At 37.9% G+C, this 20,616-nt stretch overlaps 1 protein-coding gene across 2 annotated transcripts; it reads left to right on the plus strand.

Annotated features, from left to right (window-relative positions):
- Positions 1–490: 490 nt before the first annotated feature.
- Positions 491–20,047, plus strand: LOC113410617 (glutathione S-transferase A4-like). Of its 2 annotated transcripts, none has more exons than XM_087945862.1 (8): positions 491–585; positions 919–966; positions 3,946–4,053; positions 5,012–5,063; positions 10,308–10,440; positions 15,006–15,147; positions 17,160–17,291; positions 19,559–20,047. In XM_087945862.1, exons 1-8 carry the CDS (start codon positions 496–498, stop codon positions 19,688–19,690), a joined length of 837 nt encoding a protein of 278 aa, XP_087801988.1. In that variant the 5' UTR covers positions 491–495; the 3' UTR covers positions 19,691–20,047. The 2 variants fall into 2 exon arrangements, with proteins under 2 accessions (XP_087801988.1, XP_026521046.2); XM_026665261.2 differs by having other exon boundaries at positions 491–567.
- Positions 20,048–20,616: the final 569 nt, after the last annotated feature.

Here is a 20,616-nt window from a genome sequence, read left to right on the forward strand (position 1 = left end):
CCAGAAGTGATTGGTCATTGTCATTCCCTTAAACCCCAAGGGAATGCGGATCTAGTAAGTATTTCAAGAGTCTATCACCTTCTCAAAGCAGTATCAAGAAGCTTAATGCACTAATAAAATATTTTGTTCGTTTCATAATTTAGCAATTTAATATTCTGTTTACAAAATAGTTTTAGAATTAGATGGGATAGTTTTAACTATATTCAAAAACCATTTATATTCTAGTAGTTGTGTTTATAGTGTATTTAATTTGCTCCATTTTATTTCTTCCAGGTTGTTTAGAGATTTTAAATACTGTGTTGCCCAAACAGTGTAATCCTGTAGCATCAATAACAGTAGACAATTCTAGGCACTGTTCACAATGAAGGAGTCAATCCATTCATTTTGTAATTGCTCCTAATCCAACATACTTTGCTCCCAGGTTCAATCTATATTGTGATAAACAGATAGTTCAGTGGGAACGCCTCCTTCTGACAGGAGAATCAGACTATATATATGCCCAGTAGTCGGAGCTTCATTCCTTCGAATGATTTCTTGGTGGAGGTACAAATAAGATCAGGCTTTGCGGTTAGTATTGACATTTTGGTATGGAATTACCTTTACAACTTTCAGATCTTGTATATGAGCTATTGGAGGCATAATGGGATTACAATGGAAAGAAACATTTAATTGCCTAAAGGCAGTACAGAAATACTTTAGCTTATTTGTTTAGCTATTTGCAGATCTTCAATAGGAGAAAGAGAAATTACAGAATCAGTTATTCAAGCAGTAGATTAGATAGGATAAAGGATAATGAAGGAAGGAAAAGGAAGAAAAAAATAAAGAGAGACTGAAGTTGCATTAGTTGTAAGCAGAACAACTTTTATTGCAAAATGATTAGGCAAGAATTAAAACTGTCTTCTTTGTTTTGAATTGCAGCAGCAACAACATTTTCTCCCAGTTGGAGTAGAAGTGAAAAGAAAGAAGGTAGGTTTTCTGCACAGTGTGCAGTGCAGTATTTTTTTTTTTGTAGAGAAAAGAAACTTCATTAAAGGTGAGTTTCTATTATACAGAAAAAAATTGTTCGTGGAATAAGGTACTTGAAAATGTTTTAGGAATGAGTGAAAGCAGTCCATTTAGCAATGCCTAATCCAGTGTTTGTTTGTTAATTTTCTTTTTTAACACTTTTATTGAAATTTTTAATCTCTGTAGTAAAAACTAATACAACCTAAACTAGAAGGAAAAAGAAAAAAAATCGGAAGCTGTAGAAAAAAAGGAAAACAATTAGGAAAGAAAAAAAGTGGAGAAAAAAGGAACAAAGACAGTAAGAAATAAGTGACTCCTTGCCTTCATCACAATGAGCATAAGCACAGTTTTTAAGAGTTACACATAAAAATACTTTTCTCCCCAGAGTCTTAACTTTTTGTCTAAGCTCAGAAATTGACCTCTTTTCAATCCTGTTTCAGCAAAAACTTCATTGGGAATTGCTAGAAGTATCAAACTTATTGTTGATCAAATACTGCAACTTTATATTAATTCCTTTTTGGCTGTTCTTCATCTAAGAAATATCAAAAAACATAAAATTTTTGACATTTAAATTATTCCAATGGCATCTCTGTATTTGATCTTCCATGAATCTTTGGCATTTAAGAGGGGTCTTTCAAATTTATCCACTGAAATCTCTATGCTTTCTGAAATTTTAGTTAATTAATATTTCAGTTCACTTTTTTAAAAACCTTTCTTTAAAGCAAAAAAAAAAAAAAAGTTTTATACCAGCTTTAAACTCTTTTCTGTCTTTGGTTCCCTCTAGTGTCCATTTTCAACATTCATCTAGCCTCGCTTCCTAATACGGGTTGTGACTCAAGGTAGCGCAAAAAGAACAACAAAAAAACAAACACTCCCAAACAATCTATATAATTAAAAAATGAAAGCATTAAAATGCAATCAAAGCAATTAAAACTATAATAACAACAGCAACAAGTACAGGAGAGCACATTCTGAGCTTACACACAGGATGGCCATTTAACCCCTCCATGGGAATCCCCAGGCCCAATGACGATGCCATATTTTATGTGGGAATGGCCTTCGCAGACAGGAGGGAGGCTGCAGATAGGACAATTGGCGTGTAAAAGATGTCTCAGCCCACAAAAGGGGGGACTGAACGGGAAACATTTCAAAAGGATCTTTCCTAGTTTTCCAGAGTGTAAGAAGAAAGGAAAGCTTTCCTGTTAAGCCATGAGGTAGTCTACACAAGAAGAGAAACCAGAAGCATTAGCGCTATCTTTATTGTAAGCTTATATTACCAGAATCTCGCGAGACTGATAATATTTCTTCCCCTCCTTTCTTCTTACACTGTGGGCAACTAGGAAGGGCCCCTTTTGAAATGTTTCCCATTCAACCCACCCACCCCTTTTGTGGGCTGACACATCTTTTACACACCAATTGTCCTATCTGCAGTCTCCCTCCTGTCTGTGAAGGTCTTTCTCACATATCCCCAGTAGGCCAATAGGATTGCGGCCAATCTTACCTTGGAGGGAATGATGCTCCAGAGGGCAGGCGCCATGGCCGAAAAGGCTTCCCTCATGGATCTTGCCAAATTAAGCTCCTTGGCCCACAACACATCCCTTCTGTTATAAGTATAGAAAAAAATAAGTGGTAAGCAAAGGCAGTTAAAGGCATGAGATAAGTAAAGGGAATATAGCTAAAAGTAGTTTATGCTCAAAGTTCCTCAGTGTATTTTTCATAATTGTGACTCACTTGTTTATTTAATTCACTCATCACCATGCATTTATTAAGTATCCATTTGTACTGCATTCAGTTTTATTTGTCCTGACGCAGCCACTCTCTGTTCCCTCAACACAGCTATTATCTCTTTTGACAAAGTTTTGCTTCTCACCACAGATCACATGCTACCTACCATCTTTTTGTCACCATTGACACATCTTAAACTTTCTCCATCTATTTTCAGTCTGCAGTAAATGTTCTACCAAATTATTCCAATTCGTTTATTTTATATATTTATTTATTGTTCATTTAGGTAAAACTTACAATCATTTTGTCCATTTTTCTTGTCTTTTTGTCAAGATGCATTTCTTGTCAAAGCCCAATATGACAGTCTTGGGATTTGCTACATACATTTTCAGATCCATATTTCTTGTAGAAACATATCTAATATGGCAGATCATTTGGATTCTGAGCCTAAAACTGCTTCACTCACATACAAGAGTACTGTATACACATGTATGTACCTTTAACCAACACATTTCTAACATTGTTTCAATCAGTTCTTATGCATGCAGCAATATATACATCAAACGACCAAAGGATCAAAGCATATCCTGTCTTACTCCCAGTTTAATGTTGCATAATTTGCTAAATCTTCCCTTTATTCTCATGCATGCCTTTCCATTATATATCAACCAATACTCAGTAACCAATATTCAGCTGCACATTGATGTAAAATATTGCATAATTCAAGACTATTCACTTTATCGGTACTTGCTTTAAAACAACAATTGCACAATAAATTTCTCAGATTTATACATTGAAGAAGAATAGAAATATGATCTGTGCATCACTTCCAGGCATAAAACCTTTCTTCTCCAAACTTTCCTAATTGCCATCTCATCCTTGAAACCATTTCAATCAGAATTGTATCAAACTCCCAGGCACATTAAACAAACCAATTTCCTTGTAGCCTTCCACCACTATGGAGAGAACATAATGGCATTCTTTCATTGTCAAGAACAGACACCATTCTCACACACACCTTATGTGAATTGCATTGTCAATCTATACGCAGACCACACCCATATTTTCACATTTCTCCAGGTAGACTAACTCTACCTGCAGCTAAATTCTCACAAGACTTATGATTTGATTTTTCTGCAAGGTTGTATACATTTATTAGAAATAAACACAGTAATGGGTTATATTAAATTTATTTTCTACCTTGAAATTTATCAGGAGAACCAAAACTTGCAAAATATGTCTGAGAAACCCAAACTGACCTATTTCAATGGCAGAGGACGAATGGAATCTATACGCTGGGTCTTAGCAGCATCTGGAGTTGAGGTTTGTTTCTTCTATTTTTGTCAGCCCTGTAAGGTAGACCAGACAAAGGAACCAAAGCCACACAAATCAAGACTACTTTCATTCTAACAGTGTCAGGGTTCAAAATCGAAGACAGACATACTGGGATTCTTCCAAGAAGATTTCTTCTCACCAATAGACAGAATCTTGCCAAACTAAAGCATGCCAATATTCCCCCCCCTTTAAACATATATCCTTGCAACTATTGGGAGAGACCCATGTTAACCCTCTTTCTCTCACACAAACTATCTGAACTGACTTGTTGCCTGTTCCTCTGGAACACACCACCTCTTTCCTAGGAATCCGAAGTACACCCCATCGTAAATAGGTATAGTAATTGAATTTTGCAAGTCTGAATATGCTTCTTTTCCCCTCACTTCATCTTTGTGTGAATTAGGGCAAGGCCTCAGACTAAAATTAGTTTCTTGGAACAGGCTCAAGCCCCGCTTATCTAACCAGCTTAGATCTAGTAGCCCTACTCAAGGTTAGGCAGAGACCAAATCTGATTTGGGTCAGGGAGTGGAGCTTTGGAAGGAGTTAAGAAATGAAATGAGAGATTGAACTTTTCTCCCATTGAGCCAACTTTTCTCATTTGGGGGATTAGGAGGCTCCAAAGCAGTGGTGGGATTCAATTTTTTTTACTACCGGTTCTATGAGAAAGCACTACAGCTTACCTTCTAGGGCAGCCCCGGTAAGTAAAACAGCTGAGAGGTGGGAATCCACTGTGGGAATCCACTGTGCCGCATTAATCAGCTGAGCGGAAATATAAGGGGCAGGGGTGGGTGGACGGGCCAGCTGATTGTTGGAGATACCGGTTCGCTAGAACTGGTCTGAACTGGCAGCATCCCACCATTGCCCCAAAGGTATTTTAAACCAAGTTTTCAAAATTCTGTGCCCTGTGATACAAAGTTAAAACAATTTTTTTCTCCCTTTTTCCCAGTTTGAAGAAGTGTTTTTGGAAACAAGGGAACAATATTTGAAATTAATCAAAGGTAAATACAGCAACTATTCTTTAGGTATTATCATTAAAATAAGTTTGGTAAGTGACTTGAGGACTTATGCTTGAATGAGATCTGGGTGACTGCAGAGATGGGGTTGGAGTAGAATCAAAAAAAGTTCAAGATGAAAGCTGCACAATTTAAGTTGTACAGTACTTATTTTTTACATGCATTGTAGAGTTGGGAAGCATTGACCATTCATACATTCATTCATTTATTCAAAACATTTATTATTTATTTTATTTATTTATTTAATTTATATTGCCACCTATTTGCCCATGGCGAAAGGTGGCTTTTTAAATAGTTAACCATCTTCCAACAAATTATGGGTGGATCTCAGTCAAAAGTTAAAACAACATTTGAAATCTTATTAAATCAGCATTAAAAACAACAAAGACTTGGTGCCAGGTCGAACTTCTAATGTGCAATCATTCAATCTTCTCCCAGCCCTTGCGGGAAAAGCTTTATGGGAGGGTAAGAGGGTGGAGGCCTGAGGAACTTCAGGAAAAAGAGGGTTCCATAAGGCAGAAACTTCTTTAGAAACGATGAGGTCACAGCTGTCTTCTGGGCTTTTTGCTTCCCACACCCTTGGCACTCATGGATCCTTTGAATGTGGTAGAAAAACAAAAGAAAAGAAGCTTAGTGAATGGGAACTTGAAACGGTTGCAAAGATGGAAGAGGATGGAGAACATACAAAGACAGGACTTTTTTGAGTTGCATTCATCTTAATTTAATGTGAATTTATTTTCTACCTTCCTCCAATAAACACACTACACTCTATCATTAACTATACCTACAGTTTGACTGTGTTAGTAACTAACTAACTTTAGTCTCGACTAAACCTTTCTACCAAGAAATAAAATATTACAGCTGGTGATCAGTATTATCAAAATATATACTTTTTAACAGTAGAAAAATGATTTCCAAGGACTCCTTCGAGAATTTTAATTTACACTTATAGTTTGTTTTGACTCTAAACAAACTTTAAATGTAAATTAATTTCTTCATTTGACTGCCTTAGTCTCTCATTTCTGTGTACCGAATGGCCCCAGATTATAAACTCTTACTCTGAAATTCCCGAATGAGACCGAATTCAGGTGATTGGTGTATAGATTGCACCACTGAATTGTATCACCCCATTTTTGAACAATGATTTTGTTTAGGCTACTTAATTGGCCTAATTTTGAGAGGGAGATTTATAAGGTAGCCTTAAGACCCTGATCACTTTAGAATTTTAAGTTAAACTTCTTATAGAGAAATATGACAATCTGATACTGAAGTTGTTAACAATACTTAAAAATCGGTCTAAATCAGGGATGTCAAACTTGCGGCCCATGGGCCATATGCGTCACATGCTGGCCACACCCACACCCGGTTTAGCGAAGGGGAGAAAAGTCACAATATGTCACATTACGATACTGATGACACGAATTTGACACCCCTGGTCTAGACTAATGGTGCATTAGATGTGTTCAGCATAATTTTCTGGAAGATTTCCTATATTTCCTACCTTCCCTTTTGCTCCTTTCTATATGGAGCTACAGGTAGTCCTCGCCTTATGACCACAACTGACATTTGTTAAGTGACTTTTGCCCCATTTTACAAGCTTTCTTGCTACCGTTGTTAAGTGAACCACTGCAGTTGATCAGTTAGTGACCCGGTTGTTAAGAGAATCTGGCTCCACCATTGACTTTGCTTGTCAGAAGTTCGCAAAAGATGATCACATGACCTTGGGGCACAACAACAATCATAAGTATGAACCAGTTGGCAAGCAGCTGAAATTTGATCACATGATCGTGGGGATGCAGCAAAGGTTGTGACTGTGAAAATCGGTCATAAGTCACATTTTTCAGTGCTGTGGTAAAATGATTCAGGAAATCATTGTTGCTCTCCTCTCTCGGTCCTCCATGAGTGAAGTCAACTACAAAAGGCATAAGAGACTGTAGTGTTTGTTCAATGAGTCATCTGTGGTCTACATGAAAAGAGAAGTCATTTGTGTTCTTCTTTATCACCATCATCACCATTGTCATCTTCATCACTTTAGCCATTGTCTATCCACTGCAGGATGAAGGCCTCTTGCATGTTGCCAACCAATATGGTCTTGAGGTTTCCTTTGCCAATTGGGCCCTCAATACTTGCTGAAGTCATCAATCCATCTTGTTTTAGGTCTCTTTCATGGACACTTTTTATCAAGTAGGATCCGTTCTATGACTGCCTTGACCTACCTTCCATCAGTTCTTCTTGCTATGTGACCAGCCCATTTCCATTTCCATTCTTTTATTCTATTGAACACATCATATATTTTCATTTGTTCTCTAATCCATGTGCAGGTCTTTCTAACTTGTCTTGTGATGCCGAGCATGCATCTTTCCATGGCTCTTATGTGCCACTCGTAGCTTTTGTGTCGATGGTGAGGTTAGTGTCCATGTTTTGCTGGCATGTGTTAGAGCAGGTGGCACATTTGCATGCACATGTTGTATAATGAGCGGCCGGCTGCAACCTACATTCTGCTGGGTTTAGCTTTGTGAGCCATGTCCTAAAGCAGAATGATGAAGTTGCCCCAGGGAAGCAGGTCATGGAAACTGGCAGCAAAGGATTGGCAGAAAAAGTAACTTTCTAAGGTAGCCGCTAGCCATGACATGCAGCGGAGAAATCTGTGCCAAGAGTGCAATTTGCTATGTATTTGGAGCAGGTGGAGCTTTCATTTCACTCCGCTGCTAAAACCAACAAGGAAGTTGTCTCATCATGTCCAAACATCAGATAATGCAACAGAAGATAATATTGGTAGCTCAGGGATGAGATGTGGAATTCTTGGTGCTCTCTGAGGACTCCACAAGGACTCCCCTCCTCCCCCCACTTAAAAAACATATGGACTACACAACTCGATCAGGGCAAAGCAATAGACGCAATCTACATAGACTTCTGTAAAGCCTTTGATTCAGTGCAACACGACAAACTACTACTAAAACTAAAATCTTATGGTATCTCTGGACACCTACATAACTAGATAGAAGCATTCCTGTCAAACAGACAACAAATGGTCAAAATTGGGAGTGTCCTATCAAATTCTGCACCTGTCAATAGTGGCGTCCCCCAAGGCAGTGTTCTAGGACCAACTCTCTTCATACCCTACATAAATGACCTCTGTGATCATATTAAGAGCAACTGCGTTCTCTTCACTGATGATGTAAAGCTATTCAACACCACAGACAATACTACTACCCTCCAAAAAGACCTTGACTATGTATCAGAATGGTCAATCAAATGGCAACTTCAAATCTCAACAAATAAATGCTCTGTCTTACATATTGGCAGAAAAAAATCAGAAAATAAAATACAAGCTAAATTGTCAAGACCTTGTTGAGGATCCAAACTCTGTCAAGGACCTTGGAGTACTTATCTCTAATGATGTAAGTGCTAGAGCCCACTGTAACTACATAGCCAAAAAGGCATTAAGAGTTGTTAATCTAATCCTACGTAGCTTCTTCTCTGGTAATATCACACTACTAACTAGAGCATACAAAACATTTGCTAGACCTATACTTGAATACAGCTCATCAGTCTGGAACCCATATCATGTATCTGATATTAACACAATTGAAAAAGTCCAGAAATATTTCACAAGAAGAGTTCTCCGCTCCTCTACTCTTTGCAGAATACCTTATGCCACCAGACTTGAAATTCTAGACCTAGAAAACCTAGAACTATGCCGCCTTCGGTCCGATCTAAGTATAGTATATAAAATCATACATTGCAATGTCCTACCTGCAAATGAATACTTCAGCTTCAATCATAACAATACAAGAGCACACAATAGATACAAACTCAAGATTAACCGCACCAAACTTGACTGCAGGAAATACGACTTCAGCAACAGAGTGGTCAATGTCTGGAATACTCTACCTGACTCTGTGGTTTCTTCCCCAAACCCCAAAACTTTAACCTTAGACTGTCTACTATTGACCTCACCCCCTTCCTAAGAGGCCTGTAGGGGGCGTGCATAAGTGCACTAACGTGCCTACCATCCCTGTCCTATTGTTTCTTTTTATTTTTCTTATAAGTATCTATCTCATGTGTTCAAAACTATGTTTATTCTTATACCTGTATCTTGTAAGCGATTGACAAATCAAATAAATACAAATAATGGTTTGTGGGTCTTGCATCATGCAGCTTTTATAACAAATTGTAAAGCTTTCCTCCCTCCCATCCAGTTGTTCAAAAGGGAACGTGAATCAGGGATATAGGGCAAGCATGCATCAGTTCACCGCTTCTTTACAATAAACAAGGATAAGGTGGGGAACATGAGCATGGCACTTTACTGGTAAATGAGGTTGAACATGTCTTACCTGTAGAAATTTGAATAAGTGAAGTTTGAGAAATAGGTGATCAGTGCAAGATATCTGTTGTAAAGGGTGGAGCACAGGGCTGACCATTACTGTCTAATCTCTTTTATTTTACACACACACACACACACCTCTGGCCTTTCAGAAGAGATCAAAACATGGGCCCCCAATAACAGGCGTTGTATACTGGGGATGGCCACCTCAATAGAGATGAGATCCCCACCTCCATGTCACCTGTCCCTCTTGGTTTTCAGTCTTTATTTAATCTTTCTTACTTTTAATCATTTTGTATTATGTTTTTCACCTTTTTATCATATTGTAAGCTGCCCGGAGTTGGTGGAACAGTGAAAGGGGTGCCATATACATTGAATAAATAAATAAATAAAATGGAACCGTGAAGATGTGGAAAGGATTAAAGTAATTATTCCTAATAACAGATACCATTCTCTTTTTCTGAGCTTGGCGGAGCCTACTTTTAAATCTGCAGCAGCATTTGGGGTGCAGCTTTTGCTTTATTTTGCACAAAGAGCTGTTATATGTGCTAGCTGATTAAATTCAGTCTGGAAGGCAGATTATATGCTAGCATCCATGTAGTATATATGCTATTGTCGGGGCAGGGGATGGGAGTTGGGTGATTTTATTTGGTTCTTTTTGTTAGTTTTTATTGTTTAAATGTGGTTTTATATTCTGTAAGCCACCTTGAGTCGCCATGGGTGAATGGGCGGCAATAATAATAATAATAATAATAATAATAATAATAATAATAATAATAATAATAAAAATAAAAATAATAATGATAATGATAATAATAAAAATATATATTGTTTCACTCTGTAAAACTCTAAAAATCAGTGATGCTGTTTCTTTTCTTTCCTTCTCTCCCCGCTTCCTCCAGATGGATACCTGCTGTTTGATCAAGTCCCCCTGGTGGAGATGGATGGGCTGAAGCTGGTCCAGACCAAAGCTATTCTCAATTACATTGCAGGGAAATATAATCTGCTTGGGAAGGATCTGAAAGAACGAGCACAGTACAGTATTGCAATTCCTCATCTTAGACCTGATCCAAAATCTCTCCCTTAATATTACCGCATTCCCACATGCTCACCAATGTGCATTGACTGAAGGAGAAATAGTTTTTGTGGGCCAAGAAGAAAAAGGTTTTAGATCATTTATTTCTGGTGTAGTATATAAATTAGTCCTGGAACGCCTGGTAAATGTTTTGCCAGTCCCATGTCACCATTAACATTCTATTGGCACGTGCTCCTGATTTTTGCATCTAGTTGTGAGAAGTTAAATGAAGCAGCATCATTGGGGTTGTTAAGAGAGAGCATTGAAAGGTTATAGTATCTTTGTAATAATAGTCCAGTCCCCAGTCCCTCCCTCCAACCTACATCTTTGCACATTGGAAGCTATTAGGCTTTCTGTAAATGGCAATCATTTCCAGGGAAATAATTTGAGTAGTTCCCAACCTATTCCTAACCAGCCTTCTAAGATTAGGGCATCCCATTAGAATTTTTTTTATTTATTTCAAATTAATTCTATACCTTTTGTTAGATATGATTTTATTTATTCTACCAGCATAAATTTACTATTTATTATTTGTTATTTATTCTACTAGCAATTTTTTTTTTTAAAAAATGACTCTATGAATCATACAGCCGATTAAATGTCCGTAGTAAACACCATTTAAATCCGAATGGTAAGCAAATATAGTATCATAATAATAACTAAATAAATCATGCAGCCAAAATGCAAGACAAAAATAGCCAGAGCAACAGCTGAAAAACAGCACAGCCTGGTATTAGCAGAAGTTTCTCCTGGAAGGAATGTGCCAGATGGACCAATTCAGATCTGCCATCATCAGGCTTCTGTATAGAAGCCTGATGATGGCAGATGAGATTCTGCTGAAACGTTGCTACAACTTTAAAAGCACAACCACTATGACGAGGGAAAATACCCGAACTAAGCTGAATGCCATATATCTATCTATCTATCTATCTATCTATCTATCTATCTATCTATCTATCTATCTATCTATCTATCTATCTATCTATCTATCTATCTATCTCTATCTCTATCTCTATATCTATATCTATATCTATATCTATTTCTATATATCTATATCTATATCTATATCTATATCTATATCTATCTATCTATCTATCTATCTATCTATCTATCTATCTATCTATCTATCTATCTATCTATCTATCTCTCTCTCTATCTCTCTATCTCTATCTCTATCTCTATCTCTCTATCTCTCTCTCTCTATCTATCTATCTATCACCACCCGAGTATGAGTTCATGACCAGATTCAAAAATTTTGTGAATTTTTTGGTCGGAACCCGATTTGTGACCAGGGGTGTTCGTGACCAGAGGTTCTACTGTATATGAATTATGCATGCCATCGTGAGTTAAACCAGAATTTTGAATTGCATGTGAAAATCTAATGACAACAATGGAGATATCAAATCACGGGTATAATCAGCCCTTGGTGAATATTGGCTAACAATCAGACTATGGCATTTTGTACAAACTACAGTTGATGTGTGATTTTTCAGAGCAATCCCACACGCAATGAATGCAGAGATGGTATTCAGCAGGTTCTGACCAGTTCTGGAGAACTGGTAGCGGAAATTTTGAGTAGTTCGGAGAACCAACAAATACCACCTCTGACTGGCCCCGACCCCATCTATTCTCTGTGTCTCAAGTCCCAGCTGATGGGCTAGGTTTTCTTTTGTTGCCCTGCAGGGGAGAACGGAGCTGGAAAGCAGGTTAGTGGGATGGGGAGTGAATGGGATTTTGCAGTAACCTTTCCCCCAAGAGTAGGGAGGGAATGGAGATTTTATAATATCCTTCCCCTGCCACACCCACCAAGCCACACCATGCCCACCAAGGGCTATAATTGACATACCAGCCAATGAATCCAAGACAAGTGTTAAATCCTGTCCCACATTTTATAGATACTTCCCCTTCCTTCCCTCCCATAAAAAGGTGCATTTTGAAAAGCTAGTAGGTTAAATACCAAGTTTAACATTATGTGTAATTTGGCTTTTCACCTAAAGCCATTTGTACAGCATACTTTTTTTAAAATGTCACATTTGACTTCTTGCATAATTTGGTTGTCTCCTATCCATGATCAGAGCCAATAACTTGAAAAAAGAAATGCTTTGCAGGAAAGAGACCATTACCTTCGACCTCTCACTGAAAAGCCCAGCTTTTCAAAACAGAGCAATTAGCTTTCTTGGTGAAAGTGCAATTTACTATTCTGGACTGCAATCCAGTGGCCTGTCTAACACAAGAAAGATCAAAATCAATTTTAGATAACCTGTAATTTTATCTGCAGGACAGCCCTTCTGTCTTTCCTTGCAGAATATAATGCATATTTTCCTCTTTCTTTGGTACAAGCAAGTTCCACTATCACATTCAAAGTTGATTCTGTAATCCTCGTTTTGGTCCGATTGCCAATATCAATATTGGCTTTGCCTGTCTGAACCTGCCCTGTCAATCCTGCTGACAATCCATGACTCAGGTTTTTTTGTGTAGAAATGGGACCAGAGGTAACGATACCAGTTCTGCGCACAACCAGACAAGCAATTGAGTGAAGGTAGAACTGGAATGGTCTGGTTTTGCAGCTTTTCTACCAACAAATGAAATAATTGTGAAAGGGGACAGAATTCACAGTTAATTCCTTCGTTCATAGAACTTGGGGAGCAATGATTATGCTGGCTTGGAAAATCCTGGAGCAGGAGATATTTTATATTTTTGCGGATTTTAGAAAATGTAGAAAATGTGCTGGTTGGGGAACACTGTGCCATCGCATAGTTCATGTGATATGCATCCTGTAATTTTATTTTATTTTTTCAAATAATTTTATTGAAGGGTTGAATAAAACCATAAAAGATAACAGAGGCTAAGAGAAAGGAAAAAATGACAAAAATATTTAAAGAGAATAGAAAGCCCTCCTGCCCTTAGAAAATGACTCCTGACCCCTTTGTGATGACCATAAACGTCACCTTTTCTTGGGTAACAAATATAAAACTCTTCATAACAACTCTGTTATTCTCTTATTTATTCTCTAAATGCTATTATAAATTGTTTGTCTTTTAACTCCAAACTCTAGCAATTTGTCTTTTCTAGAAACATACGCTTAATTTTTTGAAAAATAATTTCAAAATCTTCATATTTAAAGTCCATATATTTAAAGTTTTTGAATCCTCAGAACTTTCTGTAGCCAAAACCTTACATTGACTTTTACTGTTTATTTTAAAAATTATAAAGGTACATCTTCATATTCTTATATTGAGGATTAAGAGCATTCATTCTCCAGTGTTTTCAATTATGTCATTCTGAAGGTGTTTAATTTTTTTAATCCATTAATAGGTGGTTCCCTATTAGGCATGACCATAAGAAAAAGAATGATCATAACAGAAACAGCTTGGGCAATCTCACATCATTCTCTTTGATCCAGGGATCAAAGATTGCTGATCTGCTTTGGATTCCTTGTACAAAGTTGCAGTTGTCAGCTCTGCCTGTGAAGTTGTCTTCAGTTGGCCATCTCTCCCCTTAAGACCTCATTTTTCAGTTTAAAAGGCTGGGAACACACAACTTGTGCAAAGTTTTTGTACTAGCCATCCTTTCCCTCTTTTATCTAATAGCCATACAGTAGTTCACTGTTTTTGTGTTACTCCATGGGAATAGAGGCGGAGACTCAGGGAGGCAAGTATGTATACAGGCCACTAGAGCTATCTCCAGTTTCCAGGTAAAGTGGATTACAGTGCCCATCATTCCAAGCCAGCATCGTCATGTTTAGCCCAACACCTTTTGAAGGAATCAGGCACTTGCAGAGAGTGGTTCTATTTGATAGACCCTGTTCTTGATACAATTATTCTCGGGCAATTGTCTTCTGAAATTTCTTCCACAGTCCCTATTGTCAGTGGAGTTGTCCTTTATTTGTTTATTTGATTTGTCAATCGCTTACAAGATAATAGGTATAAGTATATAAGAATACAGGAAATAGGTACGAATAAATGGGGACAATAGAACAGGGACGGTAGGCATGATGGTGCACTTATGCATCTTATTCATCTCTAAGCTCTTCAACAGTGAAATATGTAAGCGAGGGCAAAATAAGAAGTCTCTTTTTAGTGCACATTTGAGTCCATGCTCACAAAGGCTATGGTTTCACTCCATCACAGCCTGCCATCTTGCACTGAATTAGCTTTGGTCAGAGTACAGTGTTTCTGTTTTTCCAGTCTCAGTGGAGAAAAAGAGCTATGGCATATTTACGAAAGCCATCAGATAGAGCATTGGGCAACTGTAGTACAGAAAATGGCCCAAGCCAATGACCCTTTCCAGGAAAATAGGCATTTCACATGTGGCTGGGGATCAGCTGCTATAGCCAAGACAAGATTTCTGCAGCAAGCCAAGATGACATCAAAACGACAACATGCCAGGTGACATCGTGACACAAATCTTCCCATTAGATATTTGAGAGTCCCAATGTCTGACACAAGTATGTAGACAATAGTAAGCTGTTAAATTTAATGCTTGTTGAAGTGCAATGTAACATTTCTCCTGTCTATCTTCACAGAATTGACATGTATGCGGAAGGGACCATGGACCTGATGAACCTTATTTTGCTCTACCCCTTTACTCCACCTGAGCAAAAGGAGAAGCAACTTGCTGCCTTTATTGAAAAAACTGAGACCAGGTACCTCCCAGTCTATGAAAAGGTAGGCCCACACTTAACATTTCTTCTAGCAATTATCCCTTCATGTAGACCAATGGCATTGGCTTTAGAACATCCACGCATACACGAAAGGCAGATTTTTAGGCCTTTTTCTTTAAAATATTAGACTGTTTTTGTCTTTCTCCCTTTGAAATATAAGCCACGTTCACGCAGTATCCCAGGCAGTTAGGTATTTTGCTTAGGTTTAGCTTTACCTGTTATTTGAAGCAGCCAAATAGTTTGTTTAACCATGTATTGTGTGATTCCAGCCTAAAGTACACTGCTCAAAAAAATAAAGGGAACACAAAAATAAGACATCCTAGATCTGAATGAATGAAATATTCTTATTAAATACTTTGTTCATTACATAGTTGAATGTGCTGACAACACATCAGCTTCCTGGTTTGAACAAATGATGTATTTAAATTACATTATGAATATGAATCACTGGAAAGTGACCTTTGAAGAAGATATGGTGAGCAGAAGATGGCTCTGTGAAAGTGGAGCCAATCACCATGACAGAGGTCAAAGAACCGGTGAATAGACCAGTTCCTTGGAACCTCTCCAGATAAGGAGAGGATGGGAAATGGCCCACATATGCTCCAGATGGTGAGGAGACTAGGTCAATGATTTTCCACGGGTTTGAAGATGAGATCAGCCAGAGTTAAGCCTTTTAAAGGACACTAAGTTTGCAAGCCTCATTTTAAAATCACATTTGAAATTGCCTATTAACCACCTTAAAGTTATTAGAGACTTTTTGCTGACAACAGGATTGAAAAGTTGACATTTTATGGATTTGCTTATAGATAAAGAGACGAGATATGTGATGAAGAAGTATCTGTTTGTAATCTTATAGGAGACGAAGAGTAACTAAATATGTGTATACAAGGGGTGAAGATTGTTTTTTTACTTCTTTATAAATTTCTTTTCTTATTCTTTATTATATTTTTCCCTTTTTTGCATTTTTAATTATTTTTTCTCTTCTCATTTTTCTAACTTTAGTTTGTATTAGTTTTTACTAATGTAATCAAAATTCTTAATAAAAATCATACTTAAAAAAGAACAATTGAAAAGCTGAGGGGAGCTAAGCCATTGATTAAACTTTGGGAAATACAAGAGTGTTTCTGATTATTAGCCTTGTATGAACTGTTAATAATTGTGCTATATTTCCTCTTTGTTTTTAATAATATCCATTATTAATTGCTTTCCTAACTGATTTGGATTTCTGCCCCAGAATTTAAATAAATGTGACAAGACATTCAAGGAGTCTTCTTTCTTCTTCTTTGCTTCCAAATATTTTTTCCATTTTAGCATTTGATATGTATATACGCATGTTTTATTGTATAGAGAAACTATTCTTTTTGGTCCCTATTAAATAACCATAGGATGCTTGTAGTAGGTTATAAGCAGGGGTGGGATTCAAAAATTTTAACAACTGGTTCTGTGGGCGGGGCTTAGGTGGTAGGCGGGGCTTGGTGGTCATGTGACTGGGTGGACATGGCTTGGTGGTCATGTTATTGGCCAGGTGTGGCCAACTCAATATCACTCACATCGAGGCACGCATCTCCTCGCCTGGCCTCTCATGACTGTGGGGATGCTGCAACAGTCGTAAGTGTGAAAAACGGTCATAAGTCACTTTTTTCAATGGTCACTCCACACAAGCAAAGTACTAGCAAAGGAGGAGGAAAAAACTCCAGAGATGTTCCTGAGACAGGAAGTCTAGTTCTGCCAAGAATGTAATAAGGGTTAACGGAGAGACAGTTTCTGTAAGCAACACCAGAATGTTTCCTTTCTGCCTTCCTTACAGGATTAGGCCAGTAATTTCTTCTAACAACCGGTTCTCCGAACTGCTTAGAATGTTAACAACCGGTTCTAGTGAATAGGTGCGAACTGGTAGAATCCCACCCCTGCTTATGTTATGTTTCTTCTGAGGAGAGTAAATTAATAATCAAAACTTTGGACACAGTTCAGTTAATTTACCTTGTGGTTCAACTGTGAGGTTTTTATATTTTATAGGCTCTGAAACATCATAACCAAGAATTCCTAGTTGGTAATCAACTCAGCTTGGCAGATATACAATTGCTTGAAGCAATTTTAATGTTGGAAGAGAAAAAAGCTGACATTCTTGCACCATTCCCTCAACTACAGGTAATCTAGTAGTGATTATCACACCAGCTGTTCCTCGCATAATATAAATAAACATGCTGGATCTGACTTACGCTGTCACTTAAGCCACAAATGGGAGATCATAGGCACTGAAGTTCAGCAACGGGGATGATGATGATGATGATGATGATTCCATTTTGCCCACAAGAAGGAACTTTGTGGGTAGTTCAAGAACTTGTGCCAGAAGACTCTGGAGGGCCTATTTGAACCATCTGTGTTTGAAGGATTTATTATTATTTTTTCTAAAATTGTTTATATCTACCAGTGGATTCACAGGGTTGTTTAGGCAGATAGAAGGGAAGGGCTTAATGTATCTCATCTTCCTTGGTTTTCTCCTGTACACCTTGAAGATGGGGACAAGGTGCTTGGGTAAGCTTGGATCATCATATGTCTTTTAGATACAGTTCTCTTTTGACTATTGGTAATAGTGTCTGGAACAGACTTTTTGAAAACAATAAATTATGCCTTTGTCAACCAAAGGATGGCACCATCTCTGATGGAGGCAATTCTACCTCTGTTGAAAAAAACCATTGCCAGATTCCTCCCTTTTTATTAACTCTAGGGCAATTTTAAATTTGTCATTTCTGGCCAAGATTGTGGAATGAATAGTGGCCAAGCAGCTTATTTATTTATTTGATTTGTCAATCGCTTACAAGATAATAGATATAAGTATAAACATGAGTAAGAATACAGGAAATAGGTATGAATAAATGGGGACAATAGGACAGGGATGGTAGGCACGATGGTGCACTTATGCACACCCCTTACAGACATCTTAGGAATGGGGTGAGGTCAATAGTGGTTAGTTTGAGGTCCTTCTAGATGCAAGTGATATTTGGGGTCCATTTCAGGCTGGATCATGGCATGAGATGATAACAGGTTGCTCTAACAATCTGTTGAAGGAGCACAATGCTAATCTTTCTCTGCTTAGATTCCTGGATTGACATCTTTGAATTTGGATCCTTCCAAATTGCCTTGAGAAGTTGGAACCACACTTTAATCACATGTCCTCTCTTATCTCAGGGGCATTTTCAGATTATAATCTTGAGGTAGCCTCTGAGTTTTTATTCATCCTCCTGGGAATTTTATATCTATATGAACAAGTTGGGAGAGATGATCAGAGTCTTCCAGGCTATCTAGTGGGTGTTTATTTGGCCTGTATTGCAGATTGAGTGAATCAAGTAGTCTAAAGCTGAATCCAAACAATGCAGTGTACATGATAGGTGGGGGAGTCAGTTCAAAGAGATGGGACTTTAGTTTAGTTTCTTTTCCTTTCAAGGAGCAGTCATGCAACCTGGGCATTGTTCTTGGACACTGTGCTTTCCTTCAGCACATAAGTCAACACAGTGGCAAGGAACCACTGATGAACAAATGATCTCTCAACTATTTATTTACCCAACTTGACCACTATTATCCATGATCTGACCACTGTAACCCATTTGAAGGGGGAATGCCCTTGAAAGAACCCTGAAAATTACTCTGGATCCAGAATATGATGGCCAAACTTCTGTCAGTTGCTTCTATATGAGAGTATGCAACACCGTTTGGCCAAGTTGCCCTGGCTATGTGTAGATGTCTGGATTATACACAAGGTGCCTTTTTATCTATAAATCTCTAAAACCTTAAAACCTGCTTAACTGCAGAAATAGTTTGCCCCATTTTAGACCTTTCTTGGCAGAGTTGTTAAATGAATCACTGCAGTTGTTAAGTTTGTGACATGTTTGTAAAGAACATCTGGCTTCCCCATTGACACTGCATGTCAGAAGGTCGCAAAAGTTGATCACGTGACCCCAGGAGCTGTCATAAATACATGCCATTATCAAGCATCCAAAGTTTGATCATGTGATCATGGGGATGCTACAATGGTCGTAAGTGTGAAAAACAGTCATATGCCTCTTTACAGTGCTGTTGTAACTTTGAGCAGTCACTGAACAAACTATTGTAAGTCAAGGACTACCTGTATGCTCCTTCCCTGGTTTGTTCAAAGAAAAGGCTCAAGCCTTCTTGTCTCAGGAATTTGCATTTCCTGGGTGTAAACAGCAGTAGATATTTAGTTATATTTGTACACGTTTTTGGACATTATTTTATTTACAGATTTCTATTGTGTTTTGAAGTTTGACTGTGTTTTATGATGGCTGGGTTTTATCAATGCTTTGGATTTATGTTGTCAACCACTAGGAGCTGTCTTGGCTTGAGAATGTGTGGGTTATAAATTCAATATGATTAACATTGCTTATTTATTGCTTTAGGCTTTCAAAGCAAGGATAAGCTCTTTTCCCACCATTAAGAAATTCCTAGAACCCGGAAGCCAAAGAAAACCCATCCCTGATGATGCTTATGTAGCTGTTGTGCTGAAGGTTTTGCAGTTGAAGTTATCGTAACATCATGTCTGCTTGCCCGAGCATCAGATAACCAGACCCAGCACAAGCCAGCAAGGTTTCCATCAGGCAACAAGGAATGCACCCCAATCTTTATAAGCTGTCTCAAAGGATTCCTTTGATGACTTAACCTCAAATGGTGGTCCATCTCCCACCCTGGTTTATATGCAATGATGTTTGGCCACAGAGCATCCCCACAGTTGTTTATCATGACACAGTGCTTCCAGATGTGTTAAAGGCATGGAGCTTGCCTACCCCTCATCTGGGTGATAATTCAAAACCCTCTGTTTGTTTTCTTAAAAGCAAAAGATTATCTGCTGGGATCAAAAATAATAAATGGCTTACTCTTTGGTGCAAATAGTTAAGTGTATTAAGTTCTTGCATTCAAACAATTTGACATAAAGAAATTTTTTTTCTTTCTCCTGGAAAATGACCATCCATCCATCCATCCATTCATATATGTTGCTCACGTACAGTAGAATCATAGGCCTGGAAGAAGCCATTGAGCTCAGTACTATAATTCAAATTGTTTGTTTACATTTATCTACCACCCAATTCTGGTGGATTCTGGAATTCAAACTTTGACAGATGGCTATGAGGTCTCTGCATAAACATGCCTAGTAAAGGAAAAGTGATTTTGGTGTTGAACAGCTCTTATTTTTAAAAAGTTTTTTCTGGACCTTCACCTAGAATCTGCTTCCGGTAGATAAGTGTGCATGGGAGTGTGTATAAAGTCATTTGACTCCAAAGCTCATCAGCCCAATTGACATAAATAGTAATTAGAATTGAATGGGAGCTATGCTTCATCTGTGAGGGGTCATGGGTTATCCATCATTGCTTCAAAAAGATTTTATCCCAATTCAACCCTTAAAGCAAAGATCGTGTCTGCTCAGAGTTACTGTTTCTGCTGTTCCTAAAATTAGAGCAAA

Source organism: Notechis scutatus, chromosome 1, assembly GCF_049901735.1.
Source record: "Notechis scutatus isolate UNSWTSFEM ecotype Mainland chromosome 1, rNotScu1.2, whole genome shotgun sequence".
Taxonomy (NCBI): domain Eukaryota; kingdom Metazoa; phylum Chordata; class Lepidosauria; order Squamata; family Elapidae; genus Notechis; species Notechis scutatus.